At 38.0% G+C, this 24,897-nt stretch overlaps 1 protein-coding gene across 1 annotated transcript; it reads left to right on the top strand.

Moving 5' to 3' along the window:
• Positions 1-47: 47 nt before the first annotated feature.
• LRIT3 (leucine rich repeat, Ig-like and transmembrane domains 3) lies at positions 48-23,215 on the top strand. The gene is made up of 4 exons (XM_003830019.5): positions 48-584; positions 3,666-4,138; positions 19,817-20,122; positions 21,825-23,215. The coding sequence occupies exons 1-4, from the start codon at positions 469-471 to the stop codon at positions 22,967-22,969; spliced, it is 2,040 nt and encodes a 679-aa protein (XP_003830067.4). The 5' UTR covers positions 48-468; the 3' UTR covers positions 22,970-23,215.
• Positions 23,216-24,897: the final 1,682 nt, after the last annotated feature.

Consider the following 24,897-nt stretch of genomic DNA (forward strand, 5'->3'; position numbering starts at 1 on the left):
AAACTAAATTTTGTAAAACTGAATTAGTAACACATGCTGGCAAAAACCAAATGCAAAACATTTTATAATGTTGTAACATGTAAATAATCTACAGAATTTTCTTGCATCTGCCAAGACTGAATTATTTTACATTAAGTATATTTGTAAGGTGTAGTGGCAAGTACATCCAGAAGAAAGGGATTTAATAGGCATTTTCTTGCAAATCTAGTTACGGGTAACTATTGAAATTGCTTGTCATGTGTTTGATTTTCATTTTCCTTAGAATGTGTTACTTTGCTGAAACTGTATTCAAAGGCTGGATCAATTGATCTCCTGCAAGATACACTTGAAGGTTAAGTAACTACAGATCTCAGCTAATCCCGTGTAATCTGCTGTTACTAAATGGCTGTTTGTATTCCAGGCATACCAGGTTCTGAATGCTTAGGATTCGGTTTTTACCTTTTGTTTAAATAACCTCTAAAAGGAGCAATGCATCTCTTTGCATGTCTGTGCATTGTCCTTAGCTTTTTGGAAGGAGTGGGCTGTTTGTGTCCTTCACAGTGCACCTGTGATTATCACGGCAGAAATGACGGCTCAGGATCAAGGTATGCTCCTCTGCTTGTTACTAAGTGTTCTCATTATTTTGACAAAAAGGACCCAAACAAGAAAGCCTACTTTTGAAAGCAAATGTTTGGGGATCAGAAATCGCAGAAGAGAATGTTTAGTGTCCATAAGCTTTAACTTAATTGTGTTAATACTGGTCACCTACTCCTTCACTGTTTTCGTTTTGAGCAGTTTAACTCTCAAAGGCCTCTCAAGGTATTGGAAATTTCTAAACACAGTCTATGTTCCAAAATTTTTATTATGCTCATGTTCACAAATTGTTGCTTGAGATCAAATGATTTAAAGGTGCATGGCCAGCTAAGCCCTTGATTATAGAAAGGCTAAGAGGGCAGGCTGAACAGGAGCTGCGTGACATGCTCAGATCCTTTGCTTTCACGGCTCTCCACTTCCTTTGAGAATTATTCATGCCAATTGAATGGCAGAAAGAAAGATCTCAAGAGTGAAGTTAGAGAGGTTAATCGTTAGAATTTTTCATTTTAAGCTGATGGAATTTACAAAATAAAGAAGATTGAAAAAGATACTGTCTGTTTCAGACACTGCAGGATCTCACAGAAGTTATTCAATCTCTAGGTTGCTTTAGCATCTACTTGTGTAGTGAGAAGAGTTATTTACTTATAATGTGCATGAGGCCTTTTAGATATGTTAAATGCAAAACAGAACTCTTGCTAGCTAAACACAGTAGAACTTGAATTTTTTTTTGAGAGGTTATTTAATAACAAAATCAGGTTATTTGTGACTTGGTTGAAGTAAACGGTGTCTCAGATAAAATAATTTGTTAAAAGAGTTGCCCAATTTATGTCTTATAACTTTAAACAAATAAATAATAATAAATAAGACATATTTGTGAAAAGCTTATCTTGTTATTGTATAAACTTTAGTTAACCAATTCTTGGTATTTTTTGAGATATTCACTGGGTGGTTAAAGACAATGAAGAGAATGTAGCAAGTTAAAGACCTACTTGTCCAGGGACGTGTAGCAGTGAAGGATCAGGCCAGGGTACTTTTGAGAAACTATCACAGAAATGTTTCCTTCTTTGTGGTGACCCCATTATTGATGGATTTTATAAAAATTATAGAATATTAGGCCTGGCAAGAAATAATCTAGTTCAACCCCTTGTCAGTTTATAAGTGAAGAAACTAAACTGTATGGAGACCAATGACTTGTCCTAGATCATATAATTGTGTTGATGTAGTAACTAAGTTCATAAAGATGCTAGATCTTTTAGCGTACAAACTAGGCTTTCTTCTATGATAGCATGCTGAGATACTTATTTTATTTATTTATTTATTTTGAGACAGAGTCTTACTTTGTCAGCCAGGCTGGAGTGCAGTGGCACAATCTCGGCTCACTGCAACCTCCATCTCCAGGGCTCAAGCAATTCTCCTGCCTCAGCCTCCCAAGGAGCTGGGATTACAGGCGTGTGCCACCATGCCCGGCTAGTTTTTGTATTTTTAGTAGAGATGGGGTTTCACCATGTTGGCCAGGCTGGTCTCGAACTCCTGACCTCAAGTAATCCACGCACCTCGGCCTCCCAAAGTGCTGGGATTACAGGCGTGAGCCACCGCACCCGGCCAATACTTTCTTAATGAGTAGAAACTGCTACCATTCTGGTATAAGGTAGTACTGAAATCTGTGATACAAAATAGAGATGAAAAGTAAGAGATATCCCTACAGGATTTCAAAGATTCCATGAGGTCTTTTCCTGAAGTTATAGAAAGGACATAACACTACCACTACATTGCAGCTTTATGCTGCTTACGTGTGTATACATTATGAGCTGGTTTTTCAAATCCACTGATTTAATGTCATATGTTTCACTAAAGGGTTATTTTATTGTAATTATTTACTAAATTTATAGTGTGCTATAATTTAGATGATACTTTGCAAAACTTCTTATTGTTCGTTTTTCATAATTCAGATGAGTATCTCATAGGAGATAAGTCTTTTTCCAGGCTAAAATGAATCTAAATTCTCAGATTCCTCATACTTTAAATTTACACATGGGACAGTGTTGTCTTTCTTTCTTTCTTTCTTTCTTTCTTTTCTATTTTGAGATGGAGTCTCGCTCTGTCACCCAGGCTGGAGTGCAGTGGCGTGATCTTGGCTGACTGCAACCTCTGCCTCCCAGGTTCAAGCGATTCTCCCACCTCCGCCTCCTGAGTAGGTGGGATTACAGGTACCTACCACCGCGCCTGGCTAATTTTTGTATTTTTAGTGGAGTCGGGGTTTCGTCATGTTGGCCAGGCTGGTCTCAAACTTCTGACCTCAGGTGATCTGCCCACCTTGACCTCCCAAAGTGCTGGGATTACAGCCATGAGCCACATTGCCCAGCTGGGACATTGCCCAGTGTTGTTTTTCTATGCCTGTTTTAGATGTGCCAACAAACAAGATCAAAATGTGACTTGCTCAAGGTCAACTCCTAATTTCTGGTTTATTCCTTAGGCAGAAAGCAATGTGCAAGTCACGTTATTAAAACAGAGTTCAACTTTAAACATGTACTGTGAACACTTTTTTTTTTTCACCTAAATAAATTATTCTCTGAACAAGGATTGATTTATTATTTTAACAGGGGGTTCTTTTAAAATGGGCCATTTCCTAAAGAGGTGCACTTTAAGTTGGACAGAAGTGGTTTTGAAAGGTGGCTGTGAAACCCACTAGCTGGGTGACCTTGGGAAGTTACTGAATGTTGGTGGGCCTCAGTTACTTTCCATGTAAAACCGAGGTTGTTGACAGTAGCAGCAAATACCTACTGAGTACATATTCTGTGCCAGGAAGTTGTAGAGTTTTACATCCATTGTAATTAATCATCCATAACAGTGCCATATGGGAAAATGAGGTTGAGACACTGGTGAAGTGGTTTTCCATGGCCACAGAGGAGGTGGCAGACCTTAGACCTTGGTTAGATTTGAACCAAGGCCCTCCTCGGCCTCCCAAAGTGCTGGGATTACAGGCGTGAGCCACTGCCCAGCTGAAAATTGATACATTTTTCAAATGAGAAGTATTTTTTTCAAATGGGTGTTGGAAAGTGAGTTTCCTCACATTGTTCATGTTGTGACACTAGGTTGGTGCTATGTAATGACATGGATATGAACGAGCTGCCTACGAACCTCCCCGTGGACACTGTGAAGCTTCGCATAGAGAAGACTGTCATCCGCAGAATCTCTGCGGAGGCCTTCTATTACCTGGTGGAGCTCCAGTATCTCTGGGTGACTTACAATTCCGTGGCCAGCATTGACCTCAGCAGCTTTTACAACCTGAAGCAACTGCATGAGTTGCGCTTGGATGGGAATTCTCTGGCTGCTTTCCCTTGGGCATCTCTGCTGGACATGCCCCTTCTGAGGACCCTGGACTTGCACAATAACAAAATAACCAGTGTGCCAAATGAGGCGCTCAGGTATCTGAAGAACCTTGCCTACTTGGATTTATCAAGCAACAGACTCACCACATTGCCACCAGATTTCCTGGAGAGCTGGACTCATTTAGTTTCAACACCTTCTGGAGTCCTGGACCTTTCCCCAAGCAGGATTATTCTTGGTAAGCTCGCAAGCCTCTGGGCTTTTCATCTATAGTTACTTTGCTATGCATAGCTTTTTTTGTCCAGTCTTTTAAAATTTGCTGGATTTGGCTTTTTACTCTGTAATTGCACTTTTACTGGAATAGTACCTTATTAGTTAACCTAGGTCAAGTTACCTCTTTCTCCTGTGTAAGGTGTAAGAGCTGTGTGTGTGTGCATGCATGTGTGTACATACATGTGTGGAAAAGTGGAGAAGAACTTGCATCATAAATGGAGAGAGGACCATTTCTCTTAAAGAGCATCCAGCTGAGAGACAGAATCCACCAACTGCATAGACTCTTGTGAGCACAGCATTGCTCCATACTCTGGTACAAAGTTCTGCTCAGTTTGCTTTTCAACTCTTCATTAGTTTCTTCAGGAGCAGGAGAGGGGCACTGGCATCTTTATGCGATAGCAGTGGCTTCATTAGTTAGGAAGAATAGCTTCTAAATTTCCTTAATCTAAAAAGAAATGGTGGAAACACCAGTTATTTTACTGGCCCCAAATGGTTCTCCTAACTGATTTGGTCTCTTAGTTTAGCTGTGACTAGTTTTGGAATTTTGAACTTGGTCTTGTTTAGGTTCTATGTGTATTTCTCTGGTTCTTTTTATTATTATTATTATTATTATTATTATTTTACTTTATGTGCAGAACTTGTAGGTTTGTTACATAGGTATAAACATGCCATGGTGGCTTGCTGCACCCATCAACTTGTCATCTACATTAGGTATTTCTCCTAATGCTATCCCTCCCCTAGACCCCTACCCCACAACAGGCCCCAGTGTGTGATGTTCCCTTCCCTGTGTCCATGTGTTCTCATTTTTCAACTCCCACTTATGAGTGAGAACATGCAGTGTTTGGTTTTCTGTTTCTGTGTTAGTTTGCTGAGAATGATGGTTTCCACTTTCATTCATGTCCCTGCAAAGGACATGAACTCATGCTTTTTTATGGCTGCATAGTATTCCATGGTGTGTACATGGCACATTTTCTTTATGCAGTCTATCACTGATGGGCATTTGGTTCGAAGTCTTTGCTATTGTGAATAGTGCTGCAATAAACATACATGTGCATGTGTCTTTATACTAGAATGATTTATAATCCTTTGGGTATATACCCAGTAATGAGATTGCTGGGTCAAATGGTATTTCTGGTTCTAGGTCCTTGAGGAATTGCCACACTGTCTTCCACAATGATTGAACTAATTTATACTCCCACCAACAGTGTAAAAACGTTCCTATTTCTCCACATCCTCTCCAGCGTCTGTTGTTTCCTGACTTTTTAATGATCGCCATTCTAACTGGCATGAGATCACATCTCATTGTGGTTTTGATTTGCATTTCTCTAATAACCAGTGATGATGAGCTTTTTTTCATATGTTTGTTGGTTGCATAAATGTCTTCTTTTGAGAAGTGTCTGTTCATATCCTCTGCCCACTTTTTGATGGAGTTGTTTGTTTTTCTTTTTTCTTGTAAATTTGTTTAAGTTCCTTGTAGATTCTGGATATTAGCCCTTTGTCAGGTGGATAGATTGCAAACATTTTCTCCCATTCTGTAGGTTGTCTGTTCATCACTTTGATGATAGTTTCTTTTGCTGTGCAGAAGTTCTGTAGTTTAATTAGATCCCATTTGTCAATTTTGGCTTTTGTTGCCATTGCTTTTTGGTGTTTTAGTCATGAAGTCTTTACCCATGCCTATGTCCTGAATGGTATTGCCTGGGTTTTCTTCTAGGGTTTTTTATGATTTTAGGTCTTACATTTAAGTCTTTAATCCATCTTGAGTTAATAAGGTGTAAGGAAAGGGTGCAGTTTCAGTTTTCTGCATATGGCTAGCCAGTTTTCCCAGCACCATTTATTAAATAGAGAATCCTTTCCCCATTGCTTGTTTTTGTCAGGTTTGTCAAAGATCAGATGGTTGTAAATGTGTGGTGTTATTTCTGAGACCTCTGTTCTGTTCCATTTGTCTATGTATCTGTTTTGGTATCAGTACTGTGCTGTTTTGGTTACTGTAGCCTTGTAGTATATTTTGAAGTCAGGTAGCGTGATGCCTCCAGCTTTGTTCTTTTTGCTTAGGACTGTCTAGGCTATATGGGCTCTTTTTTGGTCCCATATGAAATTTAAAGTAGTAGTTTTTCCTAATTCTGTGAAGAAAGTCAATGGTAGCTTGATGGGGTTAGCATTGAATCTATAAATTACTTTGGGCAGTATGGCCATTTTCACAATATTGATTCTTCCTATCCATGAGCATGGAATGTTTTTCCATTTGTTTATATTTTCTTTTATTTCCTTGAGCAGTGGTTTTTAGTTCTCCTTAAAGAGATCCTTCACATCCCTTGTTAATTGTATTCCTAGGTATTTTATTCTCTTTTTACCAATTGTGAATGGGAATTCACTCATGATTTGGCTCTGTTTGTCTATTATTGGTGTATAGAAATGCTTGTGATTTTAGCACATTGATTTTGTATCCTGAGACTTTGCTGAAGTTGCTTTTCAGCTTTGGCTAAGATGATGGGGTTTTCTAAATATACAATCATGTCATCTGCAAACAGAGACAATTTGACTTCCTCTCTTCCTATTTGAATACCCTTTATTTCTTTTGCCTGATTGCCCTGGCCAGAGCTTCCAATACTGTGTTGAATAGGAGTGGTGAGAGAGGGCATCCTTGTCTTGTGCCGGTTTTCAGAGGGAATGCTTCCAGCTTTTGCCCATTCAGTATGATATTGGCTGTGGGTTTGTTGTAAATAGCTCATATTATTTTGAGATACATTCCATCAATACCTAGTTTATTGAGAGTTTTTAGCATGAAAGGGTGTTGAATTTTATAGAAGGCCTTTTCTGCAACTATTGAGATAATCATGTGGTTTTTGTCACTGGTTCTGTTTATGTGATGGATTACATTTATTGATTTGCATATGTTGAACAAGCGTTGCATCCCAGGGATGAAGCCAACTTGATTGTGGTGGATAAGCTTTTTGATGTGCTGCTGGATTAAGTTTTCCAGTATTTTATTGAGGATTTTCATGTCAATGTTCATCAGGGATATTGGCCTGAAATTTTCTTTTTTTGTGGTGTCTCTGCCAGGTTTTGGTAGCAGGATGATGCTGGCCTCATAAAATGAATTCCTGTTTTTCTTTTTTTCTTTCTTTGTACCTCTGGTACCTCTGGTAGAATTCAGCTGTGAATCCATCTGGTCCTGGGCTGTTTTTGGTTGGTAGGCTATTTAATTACTGCCTCAATTTCAGAACTTGTTATTTGTCTATTCAGGGATTCAACTTCTTCCTGGTTTAGTATTGGGAGGGTGTTGTGTCCAGGAATTTATCCATTTCTTCTAGATTTTCTAGTTTATTTATGTAGAGGTGTTTATAGTATTCTCTGATGTAGTTTGTATTTCTTTGGGATCAGTGGTTATATCCCTTTATCATTTTTTATTGAGTCTATTTGATTCTTCTCTCTTTTCTTCTTTATTAGTCTTGCTAGCGGTCTATCAATTTTGTTGATCCTTTCAAAAAGCCAGCTCCTGGATTCATTGATATTTTGAAGGGTTTTTTCTGTCTCTATCTCCTTCAGTTCTGCTCTGATCTTAGTAATTTCTTGCCTTCTGCTAGCTTTTGAATGTGTTTGCTCTTGCTTCTCTAGTTCTTTTAATTGTGATGTTAGGGTGTCAATTTTAGATCTTTCCTGCTTTCTCTTGTGGGCATGTAGTGCTATAAATTTCGCTCTACACACTGCTTTGAATGTGTCCCAGAGATTCTGGTATGTTGTGTCTTTGTTCTCATTGGTTTCAAAGAACATCTTTATTTCTGCCTTCATTTCGTTATGTACCCTGTAGTCATTAAGGAGCAGGTTGTCCAGTTTCCATGTAGTTGAGTGGTTTTGAGTGAGTTTCTTAATCCTGAGTTCTAGTTTGATTGCACTGTAGTCTGAGAGACAGTTTGTATGCCTTCACCCTAAAGAGGCCTAGAAGAGCTGTGGCAAGATGAGGGCGTTTATAGCCCTATCTTATCCATATGAACAGGCACCCCTCATGCATCCATTTATAGGCTCTCCACAAGGGTCGCATTCCATTCCCAGAGTTATGAACATCTGCTTTTCTGAGATAGGAATCTTGGTGATGTGAAACCTCCCTGACTGCACATCCATTCATAGGTTCTCTGCAGGGGGAAGCACATTACACACTGTTGGCTCATTCTGGCAGTCCAACCTGGCATTGTCTTTACACAATCCTGCATGCAATTTTGTACTTACAATTATCAGGAGCATTTCACCTTTTATTCCATAGCAATAGTTTCAGGGGGTCTCCCTACATCTCCTCATTTTCTCTGATTTAAATGAACCATAGCAATCATAGCTTGGCGCTGATCATGATTGGATTGAATAATATTTTTTCCAATTTTACACATGAACAATAAACCAATAGCACAAATTATACACAGAACAAAATTACCGATAGTGGATCCTCCCAAAGATTTTACTCATTGAATGGAGTTGAGATTAGATAACCCCTCAGAGATACCATCTAAAACTTCATCACTGGTTAAAGAAGTTAAGTGTGCTTGAGAGGCCTCAAAAATCTTTTCTTTTAGCTTGCTTATGTCTAAACTCAAATTATCTTCACTTCCTTGTAAATGGCATTTTACTGATTCCCAATTGTGAACAGACTCATTATATTGGAACGGAGCTATACAAAAATCAGAAATATTCCAATCACATTGCATTTGTAATCCGTGTTCTAAACTCTTAATTCTATCTCCCATCCATATAATAGTTTGTCTTAGATCATTAATTTGATTGGCCAATTTTTGATCAATACCTGACTGAGAATTCCACATTCGAATAGAATTTTTTTGCCATTTATCCGCAAAATGAGCAGTTTGAATAGATTGATGTAATGCAACTCCAGCAGTAGCAGCAGTCACCGTAACAGCAATCAAGCCCATTATTACTGCAATTAATGTAAAAATAAATCATTTACTCCTTTTAAGAATTTTCTTTAGAATATTATTAATGACATCGATAGAAGAGGAAGATTTCCAAGGCCTATGTAAGGCTACAGGGAGCCAACTACCTTCTCTGGCTCTGACTATTAAAATACTATGATATTGATTAAAGGATGAGTCAATACAAGTATACAAGTAACAATTAACACAGGTAATTATGTTGGTTTTTGAACTAATATGCATCTTTCCTACTAATAACATATATGGTGGTTTAACACAACTTTTAAGTGGTATAGTTTTGTTGGACTCCATATAGATAGTATATATATTTTGGGATGGTACTCTTTTTTGTGAATGTGGGGTGGGGGGAATAGGTTGTATGAGAGGTGGCAGGGGGACATTAGCAACAGGGGAGTATAAGTCCTCATAATCTTTACTGTCCCATCTTTGAATTGACGATTTTGATGATTGCCATAGTGATATTTTTGGCTGTGTGGAAATAGTAGTGTAAATCAATCTGTTGTCTTAGTTTCAAGGTGACAAGGTGGATTTACTTATAACCCTTTCTCCAGCCCAAACTCTCATACCAATCATAGCTATGGTTGATCTCCATAATTCTGAATGTTCAGGTCCTAAGTGGGGAACAACGAGCCTTGGCTTTGGAGGGGCAATCCCTGCCCCTTTCCACTTTAAAGGAAAAAAGGAGTTAAATCTATAATATAATAGGGAAGGGTTGTCACTACTTTTTTGATAAGTAATATCATAGAGAAAATGTTGACAATCTCTGTGGCCTTGAGAGCAATCATTAGTAATATGACCTTTGGGAGCCCAATCAACAATGGTGTAGTGAGAAGAATTAAATAACACAGTTCCTTCTGAACTAACACAATCCTTCCATATTAATTTGTCAGCATTTGAAGACAAGTTGAGAGGACACACAGGTCCTAAAGGCTTATATTGGGATGTGTGAATATAATCAGCGATTCCTATTTTGATCTGTCTTAGAGGTTTTAATGAGAGCCCTGATACCAAGTGTCCTAAAGGAGGGACAGAGTGACCAGATGGTAATGTGACCTCCAAGGTTTGAATATCTAATGAGAAACATCCATTAGTGGGTCCCAGGCACAAAGGTGGATACCTAAAACCTAAAGTGATATTGAAAGGGGTTCCTTCTTCTGAAGGTTGGGCAGGACAACGATCATCTACAGAACCAGGCATCCAAATGCTATCATTAACATAGACCTCAATAGGAGCGTCCATCCATGTCATGGCTCGAATAAGAGGAGGAAAAGGAATATAGGCCCAATATGTATAGTTTTTAACAGTCTATAGAGTGACAGAGGGTAGAAGGAGCAATGTCATCAGGAGGAGGCAGAGGTTGAGCTGGACCTGGATCGCTGGAGACAAGTTGTTCAGGATGGCTGACTGGATTGTCTGTTGTAAAGGAGTTAGCATGGTCATTTTCTTCTTTTTTGACAATTGGATGTGTTAGTTGTTTCCTGCTGTGGCATTTTTTCAGCAAATTTCTCTGTCTCGTTGTTGCATGCATCTTCAGGACACAATTTCAGGTGTCTAGCAGTAATCTAAACAGGAGATTAATGTTCACCTGGGGAAACACAAGCGTAGCCTCTTCCCCACATTAAAATAGAAACTTTTGACCATATATTAGATTGAACATCTTTCCACCATACTTCCCTTCCTTGGTTTACCATGGGACGGTTACCAGAGAAATGTTTTTCGACAGCAGTAACAGAACTAGATTTAGGAATATTAAGAAAATTTAATGTGAGCAATGCCAAGTTTAGTTGTATGTGAGGGGTAGACAACTCCTTATCCCCCTCTTTTTGTTTAAGTAATTGTAATTTTAAAGTTCTGTTACTTCTTTCTACAATAGCTTGTCCTTGTGGGTTATAAGGAATACCAGTAATATGTTTAATATGCCACTGATCAAGAAAATTTTTAAAAGCTTTACTGCAATAGGCTGGACCATTGTCTGTTTTGAGCTCACTAGGAATTCCCATAACCGCAAAACATGAAAACATATGTTTTTTAACATGAGAAGTGGCTTCTCTGGTTTGACAGGTAGCCCAGATGAAATAGGAAAAGGTGTCAACTGTGACATGCACATAAGCTAATTTTCCAAAAGATGGGTGCCAGATATTGCGGGATCTGGCCAGCAAACCACAATGCAACGGGGCTCTTTCTTTGTTCCCAGGCAGATCAGCAGGTCAAAAAATAATAGACACACACAAGATAGTGAAAGCTGGATCCAGGGGGGTCACCACCTTCTGGTCCCATGGTGCCACCAATGCACTGGATATACCAGCATTTATTATTAAGTTTAGTGAGGGTGGGGGTAGGTTAGTGAGGGATTTAGGGTCATTTGATTGTGTGTGTGAGATGGTCACATGGGGATGAAGTAATTCTTTAACATAACATCTGTATGCAGAAGTACAGTATACAGAGATAAGAATTTACAATATAGTGTGTGCATCAGTAATTTCTAACAGAGCCTTAAAACAGAAACACAGTCTTTTCATAACCTATGATTAGCAAGATATTAATCAGCAGTAACAGTTGCAGCAAAAGCTGGTTACAAACAATCCATAGAAACAGGACGTGAAGCTAGACAACTGGTTAGACCAGAAATTCTCAGAAGGAAGTATGCCCTAAAGAGGCCTAGAAGAGCCATGGCAAGATGAGGGTGTTTATAGCCCTATCTTATGCGTATGGACAGGTGCACCTCATGCATCCGTTTATAGGCTCTCCACAAGGGTCACATTCCATTCCCAGAGCTATGAACATCTGCTTTTCTGGGATAGGAATCTTAGTGATGTGAAACCTCCCTGACTGCACATCCATTCGTAGGCTCTCTGCAGGGGGAAGCACATCACGCACTGTTGGCTCATTCTGGCAGTCCAGCCTGGCATTGTCCTTACACAATCCTGCATGCAATTTTGTACTTACAATAATCAGGAGCATTTCATCTTTTATTCCATAGCAATAGTTTCAAGGGGTCTCCCTACATAAGGTGAGGCTTTTCAATTACTCTTTCTCTTCTACAGGAGTAAAAACATCAACTTAGTAAAATTGTCCTTTATTGTATCCATGAATACTTAAACTATTGCCCTGCAAGTAAACATTGGAATTAACTATAAAACCAGGTTTTGTTTTGCAATGCAGGTAAATTTCCATGGCCTGTTTCTCAAGATTAAGTAAATATTTACACAGGCATATTCTGTAAGTCCTGACACTGTTTGTCTCAGAGAAAAAGGCCTGTGGTAGAATAAAACATAAAATGCTTTTTTTGGGGGGGTGTTGTTTTACTTGTACCCAAATTTGCTGAATTGTAAACATGGGCTCTTTTCCTATTTGAAATGGAGTTTGCCTGAAGGACGGTGGCAGCCCTAGTATTTCCAGACTTTTCTAAAATGGTGTTAATTTAGTTCAAAAAACACTTATCAATCTCTGTAGATGTGCCCCACCCGTTTTTGGTTTGAGGAAACAAATCCACATAGGTAAGGTTTATGCCTTGCTGGGTGCTCTAATCCTTACCCTCTTTCTATAGTTGGCAGAGTCAAGTTTCAAATTTACAGTTAATCTCCAAAGACATCACTCTTTACTTTTTAAAACCTTGTTTTTAATGGAGACATTAAGGTATACTTTGTATAGGTGGAATGCAGGATTGTAAGTCTACAGTTTGTTAAATTCTGATAAATGTATACCCTTACATAACTTACACCATCATCAAGATACAGAATATTTCCATTACCTCAGAAAGTTCTGTGTTTCTTTCCAGTCAATCTTGCCTCACCTATTTGAATTTTCATCACGATAGGTTAATTGTGCCTGCTCTAGAATGTTATGTAAATGGAATCATATAAGATGAACCTTTGTGCCAGGCTTCTTTCACTCAGCATCATGTTTTTGAAAATCATCCATGCTGTCGCATGTATTGGTAGTTCATTATTGCAAAATTGTATTCAATTGTATGAATGAAGCAATTGTTCATCCTTTCTCCTGATGTTGGACACATGGGTGTTTCGAGTTTGGGGCCATAACAAATTAAGCTGCAATTAACATTCTTGTACAAAGCTTTTTGTGGCACATGTTTTCATTTCATTATCTTGGATAAATTCCTAGGATTGAAATTGCTGGATTATAGAATGGCTATATGGCTGGGGGCCATGGCTCACTCCTGTAATCCCAACACTTTGGGAGGCGAAGGCAGGCAGATCACTTTTAGTCAGGAGTTTGAGACCAGCCTGGTCAATGTGGCGAAACCCTGCCTCTACTAAAAAATACAAAAATTAGCCAGGTGTGGTGGTGCATGCCTATAGTCCCAGCTACTCAGGTGAGATAGGAGAAACCTGGGAGGCAGATGTTGCAGTGAATTGAGATCATGTCACTGCACTCCATCCTGGGTGGAAAAAAAAAATAGAAAAAAAGAATGGCTATATGTATAACTTTTAAGGAAACTTCCTGTTTTCCAAAGAGACTGTATAACATTATACATTCCCACTAGCACTGCATGACAGTCTGGTTGCTCCATATCCTCACCAACACTTAATGTTGTTGGTCTTTTTCATTTCAGCTATTCTGGGGGGTGGGTGGGTCAGGAAGCGGTATCACAATGTGTTTTTAATTTCCATTTCCCTGATTATTAATGGTGTTGGCCAGATTTTCATTTGCTTATGGGTCACTGTATATCTTCCTTTATGAACTATCTTTTGCTTAATTTTTAAGGGCTATTTGTCTTTTCTTTATTGAATATAAGTCTTTTGTCTGTTATATGCACTGTGAATATTTTCTCCAAGGCTGACTTGCCTATTTATTTTTTCCTGGTGTCTTTGGTAAAAAAAGGTTTACATTTTGATGACATTTGATTCATTAGTTTTTTCCTTTTACAGTTAGTGCTTTCTGTGTATCATCTAAAACATGTTTGCCTACCTCAAAATCACAGATATGATATTTTCTTATAGTTTTAGCCTTTATACTCAATTTTTAGCTGTATATTCTTAGCTCTTAAGCTTATAGCTATTATCCATCTCAAAATAGTTTTGGAGTATTGTGTAAAGTAGGGGTTGAGGTTCATATGCTTGCAAACACGTGTCCACTTGTTCCAGCACCATTCATTAAAAAGATGTTCCTTTCCCTACTGAATTGTTAAACATGGTTGTCTCCACAAAGCTGAGTAGGCATAGTCTTTGCCTTCAAGGGCTTATAGTCCTCAGAATAACTTTTGTACAAAAATTTATTGCTCACTTTTCACACAAAAATAGCGCATTTAGTCCAACTATTCTGATGCATATAAATACTATTCTTTTAGAAAGGATAAAGTTCACTTGTCCCATCCAAGAATAGTTATATAAAGTAAACTAATTAATGCAAATTAGTGTAATTGTAGTTGATGTATTGCCTTGAAGGAATGCAGTGCAAGTAACAGTTTAACTTGAGAGAGTTCTCTTACCTTTGTCCTCAGAAGAAAAAAACACTTAAATATATTCAGTTCTTGGATCACTATTTTTATTCAGGTTTTAAAAATTGTACCTTTGACCTTAGAAGTTTCAAGCTGGAGTAAATAGACATTTTATTTTTGAAGGATTTAAAAATATTTACATAACTTTTATATATAACCAGTGAAATTAATTTTTTATAGAATTTTCTTTCACCATTAATACATTTTTTAATAATTTCAAAGCATGAAATAAATTGTTAACATTGTATAGCTCTTAAATCTTTCCCTATGTAAACATTTATACTCCAGATATTGCTGCTTTAACATTTTTAAATTTTATTTTATTTTGAAAGAGTATCTCACTTTGTCACCCAGGCTGGAGTGCAGTGGCACAAACCATGACTCCTGGGCTCAGTTGATCCCCTCAACTCAGCCTCCTGGGTAGCTGGGACAACAGGCAAGTGCTGCCACCATACCCGGCTAATTTTTGTATTTTTGTATTTTTTGTAGAGACAGGATCTTGCCATGTTGCACAGGCTGGCCTTGAACTCCTGACCTCAAGCAATCTTCCCACCTCAGCCTCACAAAGTGTTGGGATTACAGGTGTGAGCCATTGTGCCTGGACATTTTTTTATTTGTAAATAATAGCGCTTATGACTGTCACTATGACTCTAAATGTTTTTAGATGGCAAAGAGATGAGTTATGATAGAAAGGGTATTAGATTAGGATGCTAAAAAAATCTGGGATGTAGGATTCTAAGCCATTTACAAAGTCAAGTTAGTAATATCTTTGTGCTTTGGCTTCCTTTGGTGTAAAATTGGAAGAATAATACCAGATTCCAGAGGTGGTAGAAGGCATAACATGGCGGTTAAGAGCTTTAACCACTGTGGTGGGTGGTTAAAACCTTTAACCAGCATGGTGGTTTAAGATCAGGATACTGAAGTTCAAATCCTGGCTGTCCAATTGTGTGACCCTGGGCAGATTCCTTAAGCTTCCTGAACCTTGGTTTTCTCATCTTTAAAATGGGGATGATAATAGTACTACCTATCCCATGCTTTTGTGAGGATTGAGTCAGTCCATCCTTCAGACGCTTAGTGCTGTTGTTCTTTGATCTCCTGAATCTCTGCATGTCTTGTGAGCAGAGGCAGACATTGATTACCTTTTATTCTGCACTATCTTTTCAAGGATTACCTTTTATTCTGCACTATCTTTTCAAGAGAACAGCTTTGGAGGTAGAAATATATCTCCTTCCAGAGCAAAGGGTAAGCATGCTTACTACCCAGTATAATAAAGATGTCTCCCTTCAGTGCTGTGAGCAATGAGCTCCTTCAACCCTGAGCAGGAGTCTTGTGTCTTCTACCAACATCCATAAAACGATGGCAGGCAAACTTGCCCATATCTGAGAAGTTTCCCAGAATGTGGACCTCTCAGTGCTAAAAGCAAGAAAGTCCTGGGCAAACTGAAATGAGTTGCTGGCAAACTGGAATAGGTTGGTCACCCTAAAGTAGGGTCAAATCTCAGAGCCTCTGCAGTTTTGGACAAGCACGGTCTTTGCCACATAGGAAGCAATCAAAACTTGTAACTTGCATTGGTAGTATTACATAAAGAAAAAAATCTGGCATAAGTTGAAGTGTTTTCAAAGTATGAAATAGTCTATACATATTATGTAACTGAATAAATTTGATGTGCTGGCAGATTTAGAAATTAATCTTAAAATTAAGTAATAAAATAGCTATGATGAGCATAGCTTTTATATATAAATTTTGACACAAATTTATAGATATAAAATATAAGTAACCTTTTATTTCAATATAAATGTTTTAGTATCATTCTATTTGTGAATTCTTACTATATTAAGCTGAGTGTTTACATGTTCCTTTCTAAATCTTTTGATTGTTTTTATCTAACTTAAAATATCCCCTTTCCTCCTCTTAGGCACTATGATAACATCCCTTTGCCCTAGAGGACACTTGCCAGTTTGCGTCCTGTGCTCTTCTCTTTGCTGGTTTTCTCTCTCGCTCAGGGAGCAGACATGTGATTGGATCCTCACTTTGAGATTTAATTATTTGTGAGAGGCAAGCCATATATTTATTCATTGATTTCCTGCAAACTACAGCTCACAATGCTGACAATACCAACTGATAGCAACATTTTTAATCTTTTATAACTTTTTGTAGAGGTTATTGGCACATTATACACAAACTGACCTGATTAATTTGTTAAACTGTGTGGGTCACAGTCTAACAATCTAATTCCAAATTTAGTTCTTTATAATAACATTTACATGTATATAAGGCAAAACTGGTTAATGTGAAAAATACGTGTACAAAGTAAAATAAACTACTGAAAGGATTTCAGCCTTTGGAAGAGGTTCATGATTCCCCCTCCCCTCCATTTTAATAAGTAAAATCAGTTATATTGTTTATAAAAGGAGAATTGACTACTTTTAGTCTGTATTGTAGTCAAAGTTGATAAACTGGCTTCACTTTGTATGATATTCACATTTGAACTGTGTATCAATGTAGACATAGAAAAGTCACAAACTTGAAAGATTTAAAAATAGCACTATTAGGAGAGTCTAGATCCACTGATTATCTTTAGCACCTCAATCAATAGAGATAAAAATGTTACAAATTAGGCATTCTATCATATTCTTCTGCTTTTTACTGAGTGATGATGGATTTTAGTGTTAGTTTGTTGTTCCATCTTTGGTTTCTTTTAGTCTATGATCATTATTTTTATTTTATAGGCTGATAGAACATTACGGCTGTAAAAAGCTCTAGCATTTATCTAGTCAACTCTCCCATTTTGCCGATGAGAAAACAGGCTCAGCAAGGTTGCATCACCCAGGTCACAAAATTAACTAATGGTTGAGCCTCATCAGGAACCCAGGCACAGTAAAGTTGGTGAGAATGTCATTTCCTATTACTTTTAAAATTTCTCTTTCATATATTTAAATCTGGCCTTCACATATCAGGTCAACTAATACGTACAATAATGACTGAATATCTAGTGTGGTATCTGGTGGTGAAATGGGTTTTTGAATGTCTATGAACTGACTACATTATTATAGGTGTTTTGGTATCAGATCATATCTCCACCATTACTTATGTACTTGTTTTGAATTCTTTCTTAGTAGACATACAGATTGTATTACATTTGGTTTCTTTTGTTAAGATCAAGAAAATATGGACTCTAGTATAGGGAATATGTTTTGTGTGAATGAAATTTGTTACTTATTCAGAGATTGAAATGACTATATTTTACAAAAGATTTTAAGTACTATGTTTAGCAAGAAAGGTTAAAGGTCACTATGAATAAACCATTGTTCAAAGTAATTTCCATGAATTATATAATTAAAAATTCATGCAACTCTATGAAAGAACTACTGCATTCTATAGATGAGGCTGAGAGAGGTTGTTATTATAGATATCTCATGGGGGTGAAGCTTGACAGAACCAAGATTTCAGCCCAGACATTAGGTTCCAGAGCCACACTTAATCATAGCAATATAAAATAAACTAGAAAGTCTGCTTACCATATAAAATTGGATGAAAGAGCCAACAGTTAAGAGAATAGAATTCAAATTAATATTGATTCAATAACTAGGTATAGATTAACAAGATTAAATATAAGAGGAAAAGTTTAAAGTTATTCACCCATGGAAGAAAAGCATACTTCTAAAACAGGAGATGAAAAAGTAAACTTTTACCAATCCTGGCAGAAAAATATGAGCCAGTCATGACTTGCTATTATAATTTTTAAAAAGTATAATAAAAATATAGAATTTATGAACTAACAGTTACATTTCCAGCATGGTTAGAATTTGTAAAATTGCAGTTTCGTCTTTTCTTCTCAATTTATAATCCACTCCATTAGTAAAAAGCTATAACCACAAATCTCTGTGATAAATTTTTTTCTATCTTGGGCTTTATATGAGGCTGTTATGGAACATCACCCCTAAGATCCTAGAGAGACTTTTGCCTGACAGAATGCTCTAAAGCTCCATCTTAGATCCTTCTGAGATTTTAGCACAAAATTTTATAGTCACGCCTGGATTCGATGTTTGCTCTGAAGTTCTATCTTAATCTGAGAATTTTGGAGAGGCCGAGAATAAGAAACAATTTTTTAATTGAACTCAGCAAATTTCGATTCCTTTATATTTAACAGTTCTTCTTTAACTGTTGCCTCTCCTTTATATTTTATTACCTAAAACACACCAGGGAGTAGTTTTCAATACTCTTTGTGGGACTATCCTTAGGTAGACCACATTGCATTGAGTATGTTTTTGATTTTCCATGTGGACCACAGGTGACAGTGCTGCTAAACTTTTTGCTACTCCGTAGCAAGGATCCTCTTTCCTCTAGTTTCCAGCAACATTTTCCTCACTTTTCTTCAAGCCCTCACTGATAGCCTTCTTGAAGGCCCAAAGGCTTCTGCTAACAATTCTGAAAGTGAGACATCCTGAAGATGCTTGCAACTGGAAGCTGTCCGCTAACTGCATTGCTTGCAGCTGATTCTCTCTTGAAGGGAGTACTGAGCAAGTCACCTTCATGGTCACCATATATGACATTCATGCCAAGCCATGTTCTTGCTTCCACCAGTCTTTCTAGACTTCTCTACTGCCATTGCCAGCGTCTCACTCTATATTTTTTGCCACACAAAGCTTGCATTACCTCAATACACCTTCAAATCACATAAAACCATAACCTATTCCAGGTTGAGTTAGGTGTCTCTGAGCACCCTATAATACTTACAATACTGTAAGTACTTTCATAGCACCTTTGAAAGATCTTTATTACTGTATTATGGCATTCTATGGTACCTGGATTAAAGTCTTGGCTCTGACACTAATTAGCTTTGTGACCTTGGCCAAGTTATTGGGTCCCTCTGAGGCCTCATCTTTAACATAGGGATAGATGAAGTCTGAGCTTCATCTTTAACATAGGGATAATAATATCATTTTCTCATAGGATTATTGAGATTACATGTGATAATACAGGTAAGTGCTTAGTACATAATCTAGCACAGAGTGAATGCTCAATAAGTATTAGCCATGATTATTAATGATCTGAACTAACGGACAGGATATGTTCACCGAGATTGCTGGATTGCAGAGCAAAACTGACATAAAGGTGACTCTGCTTCATCCCTCAAAGCACTTCTGTTTATAGGGAGACCGTGTAGATCCCTACTTTCTCAAGAGGCAGGATGTAAACTGAAGTCATCAGAATAATCTTTGTCAACCTTTCCCACCTTCTGTTTTAGGTCTACAGGACAATCCTTGGTTCTGTGACTGTCATATTTCCAAAATGATTGAGTTGTCAAAGGTCATTGACCCTGCTATAGTGCTTCTGGATCCACTGATGACTTGCAGTGAACCTGAGCGCCTCACAGGAATTTTGTTTCAGCGGGCTGAATTGGAGCATTGTCTGAAACCATCAGTGATGACCTCAGCCACCAAAATCATGTCTGCTCTGGGCAGTAATGTTCTACTGCGGTGTGATGCCACTGGCTTCCCCACCCCACAGATCACATGGACCAGATCTGACAGCTCGCCAGTTAATTATACAGGTATTTTCTTAATTCAGCCCCATGATCAAAGGAGTTTACTAAACTTTGAAGTTAACATCATGTGTTGTGTGATTTGAAATTAGCTAGTTAACACTAATAAAATATTTCAAGATTATTGGGTGCAAGGGATTTTAAAGGTACATTTTATTCATTAGTATTCTCCTCAGTTTATCTAACTACCTAGATAAAATTAAACAATCTAAACTCTTTTTCTTAGGTAGAATGAAACAATGCAGTGGATGGATCAATGGCAGACAAGGCCTTTGTCTTGCTTCATCAACTTGGATACAGCTTACTTCAAAATGTACAGCCTTTACAATTTTTTAAAAAGGGCCTTTTGCTGGTTGGGTGCAGTGGCTCACGCCTGTAATCCCAGCACTTTAGGAGGCCGAGGTGGGTGGATCACCTGAGGTCAGGAGTTTGAGACCAGCCTGGCCAACATGGCAAAACTCCATCTCTACTAAAAATACAAACATTAGCTGGGCTTGGTAGTGTGCACCTGTAATCCCAGCTACTCAGGAGGCTGAGGCAGGAGAATTGCTTGAATTTGGGGGGTAGAGGTTGCAGTGAGTTAAGATCGCACCACTGCAGAGTAAGACTGTCTCAAAAAAAAAAAAAAAAAAAAAAAAGGACGGGCGGCTTTTGTACAAGTCTCTCATTTTTGAATAATTATTTAAATAATAAATTACATGGACACCTTATTATGAATCAAAAAGTATAATTTTTAGAAATATTGATTATATAGACTTTTCAGATCCTAGTGTGACAATGTGTATGCTTTGTGCCCAATTTCAAGAGTGATATTCTGACAATTAAAGTGATATATTTTTTAAAACTCTTCAATATTAAACTAAAATTCAGGTTGAAATAATGAAACCTGATGGAAATAAAGAAGTTAAGGCCTAATGTTCCTATATATAGGTAGTCAGTGGTCCACAGTTTCAGCTAGTGAGTTAAGTTTTGGGCTACTGGGCTACTGTTCTGCGCATTATTATTATTCTTTGAAAAGCTTCTGAAATCAAGGAAGAATGAAAATATACCCAGATATCAGAGTTTAGGATAGCAAAATTCTGATTTTTTAAAAAACTATATGTTATTCTGCAAACAAAAGAATCCATGATTTGCCAGTTTACCTAAGTTAAATATAAAATAAATTATTCGGAATACAAATGATGACTCTGCCATGCCAGAAAATGATCTGCTGTACCTCTGGCTATAGAGATATATGCATTTTATTACCATGAAAACATATAATAAGAAATACTTAAGTAAGATCTTATGAAAAACATTCCATAGAATCACAGTGACTTAAAATTGAAAGGGACCTTTGAGATTACTTCGTCTCATCCTCTTATTTTATAAATGCAGAAACAGAAGCCTAAAGATATGAATTGACTTATCTACAACCAAACACTGTTTAGTGGGCAAAAGTTTCTAAAACCCAAGTGTCCTGATTCCCAGCCTTTTGCCTTTTAAAAATACTATTCCCTGTACAGACCTCACAACACCTGGCAGGTCCTAGACCTTGATGTAAGCAGTTTGCAGAACTATCACCCACTGTCAGAGGCTTGCAGGGTGCCATTTCCCTCTTGGCTTCTGTGAGAGGATGCAAGTAGAGTGGATAGTTGTTTCCTCCTCAGTTGGCGTGGTGGCTTGAATTTTCTTTTTGTTCCTCACAGACTATACATTTGTTTTCTTCCAGTAATACAAGAATCTCCAGAGGAAGGAGTCAGATGGTCCATAATGAGCTTGACGGGCATTTCTTCCAAAGACGCTGGGGATTACAAATGTAAGGCCAAAAATCTGGCTGGGATGTCAGAAGCTGTGGTTACTGTGACAGTGCTTGGCATTACCACAACTCCAATACCACCAGACACTTCTGAAAGAACTGGAGATCATCCTGAGTGGGATGTCCAGCCGGGATCTGGAAGATCTACATCTGTATCTAGCGCATCATCATATCTTTGGTCCTCTTCCTTCTCCCCCACATCTTCTTTTTCTGCTTCTACTTTGTCTCCTCCCTCTACTGCTTCCTTCCCTTTATCTCCTTTCTCCTCCTCCACTGTTTCTTCAACCACAACTCTGAGCACAAGCATCTCAGCAAGTACCACCATGGCCAACAAGCGATCATTCCAGCTCCACCAAGGTGGGAAAAGAAATTTAAAGGTGGCAAAGAATGGAAGTAAGCTTCCTCCAGCCAGCACAAGTAAGAAAGAAGAGCTGGCATTGTTGGATCAAACAATGCTTACGGAGACAAATGCCACAATAGAAAACCTCAGGGTGGTCAGTGAGACTAAAGAGAGTGTGACATTGACGTGGAATATGATCAACACCACACATAACTCTGCAGTGACTGTGTTGTATTCCAAGTATGGTGGGAAGGACCTGCTGCTGTTGAATGCAGACTCCAGCAAGAACCAAGTAACCATAGATGGCTTGGAACCCGGTGGGCAATACATGGCCTGTGTCTGTCCAAAAGGAGTGCCTCCCCAGAAAGACCAATGCATCACCTTTTCTACCGAAAGAGTTGAAGGAGATGATTCTCAATGGTCTCTCCTTCTCGTGGTGACCAGTACTGCCTGTGTTGTTATCTTACCATTGATTTGTTTCTTGTTGTACAAAGTTTGCAAACTGCAATGTAAATCAGAACCTTTTTGGGAAGATGATTTGGCAAAGGAGACTTATATCCAATTTGAGACCCTGTTTCCCAGGTCTCAAAGTGTAGGTGAGCTCTGGACACGAAGCCACAGGGATGACTCAGAGAAATTGCTGCTTTGTTCTAGGTCAAGTGTGGAATCTCAGGTGACTTTTAAAAGTGAAGGTTCCAGACCAGAGTATTATTGCTAAGGTTCTGCAGCTCAGGTGCATGTGAGCTACAAAACTAGCATCTAAGGGTATAATTGACCCTAGGTTTGGATGACTTTTGGACAGACTTTCACATTGTACATGAAAATCACAAATGGAATGCTTTTAAGTATGTTTAAAAAATACCATGAGACCTCTGAACTGAAAAGACAAATAATGTTGATTTTTTTTCTTGTGTGGAAAAGAAATAATTTTTAGAGTGGTGCTTAATAAATTATTAATACTTTTTAGGGTAATGTTTTAGTTCTTAAAAATAAGTTCATGTGAAAGTAGCAAGTGAACTCTGTATTTAAAAATATAGTTTTTTGAGTCATGAGGAAACATTAGCAAAACCAGCTAAGCCTTGATGTTTATTCATGTTCGAAGTGCATTATAGCATTTGCTGTGGATGTTTTCTGACATTGCCTAATGGAGAGCGTGGGATCATAAAGGATTTTGTGTTCACTAAGGTTAAATCTAACTCACGGGAGAGAGAGGGCTCTGTCTCTTGGTACCATTATGCATTATGATACTATAGAGTTGTGTTCATATTTCTTGTAAGAAAAATTTTTGCTTTTCTTTAGAAATATAGGTATTAGCAAAAGTAAGTATACAAAGAGGATTATGACAAATAGACCATTTCTTTAAAAATGGTAACTGTTGCATTTAAACACATCTGCTGACAGATTATATGGATATTTAAAAATAACTTTAAATCAATCTTTTAATATTTTGCTGTTTGCTCTTATTTTCTCCCTTCTTTCTTCCTTCCTTGTCTTCCCTCCCTTTCCTTCCTTCATTCTTTCTTTCTTCTGCTCTGTCAGAAGATATACAAGTAGCCAAAGCATCACGAGCCAAGCTGTTTGTCTTTTGCCATATTGTCTTTTGATTCTCTTGATAAAGAGAAAGCTTTTGAAATTACTTACTGCCCTTTGAAAGTCTGTTTTACAACCCCAAAGGATATTTTAGGACTTTAAAAGGGAAGCTTCAGTGGATTCATTTGGTTAGATTCTTTTCCTAGGTTAAAAACATCGGGGAACTTAAATACATAGGAAAGGAGTTCACAAATAAAATTTAGTTTTTTTAGAAAGAGAATATTTAAATAACTGTAGTATACTACAAGAAACATCTCATGGCTTTAAGATTAACGATAGTGATAAGGCCCACTCAAGCATCTCACAGTGGTGATATTACATGTCACTTAGCAGGATGCAACCTGGCCTAGGGATTTCCAGAAGACAAGGCCACCTCAGCACAGATGCAACTTTCATAAATTTTAGAACAAAGCCTAACCTTACTAGATTAAACTTGCTCTATGAAAGAAACACTTGGTAATTGACCCAGACTGAATACATGTATAAGAAATGGGAAAGATCTCCCAAACTCTGAGAACGGTCCTCAAATAGAAGCTCTCCTAGTCAGTTGGTCATCTGACCTCTGACTATATCCGGCCTATGACACCAGCCAGCTCCTGCTTTCTGTCTTGTAAGAGCACTGCTGGAATAAACTACTTGAGCATTAGATGGTGTCTAAGACTCATCTTTGATGACAGGGATAAATCACCCTTGTGAAGCTGGCTAGCTGGGACCACCCAAAACCTCAGAACACAACTAGCAGTGAGGATGAAATTTGAGTACGCCAATGAGTGATGACACCCATTTCTATAGGAGGATCAAGGGAGAGTGGCCAGGGCCTGGCTCTGATCGAGAGATTGGGTGAGGTCTGAGGAACACTCTACAGTGGGTCTGGCAGTTTTTGTTCTGTTTTCACATCTGTTGCTGCCTTCTATCTTTACTTTGTGCCTCTGTTTTGGAGGTCACCACCAGGTATAATTTGCCAAAATTACTTTTAAGACCACTCTGGTCCCACAGGAAGGTGGGCTTCTAGGAGGAGGGTGGTAGGAATGCTGTAGGCTGGGGGACACCCTGGGC

The sequence above is a fragment of the Pan paniscus genome, chromosome 3 (assembly GCF_029289425.2).
Source record: "Pan paniscus chromosome 3, NHGRI_mPanPan1-v2.0_pri, whole genome shotgun sequence".
NCBI lineage: Eukaryota > Metazoa > Chordata > Mammalia > Primates > Hominidae > Pan > Pan paniscus.

What these genes read in the sequence shown, in the direction of transcription:
- LRIT3 (XM_003830019.5), top strand. Translation starts at nt 469, where the DNA reads ATGCATCTCTTTGCATGTCTGTGCATTGTCCTTAGCTTTTTGGAAGGA. An exon ending in CCCAAGCAGGATTATTCTTG is followed by an intron (nt 4,139 to 19,816) that starts GTAAGCTCGCAA and finishes CTTCTGTTTTAG; the next exon opens with GTCTACAGGACAATCCTTGG. An exon ending in CTCGCCAGTTAATTATACAG is followed by an intron (nt 20,123 to 21,824) that starts GTATTTTCTTAA and finishes GTTTTCTTCCAG; the next exon opens with TAATACAAGAATCTCCAGAG.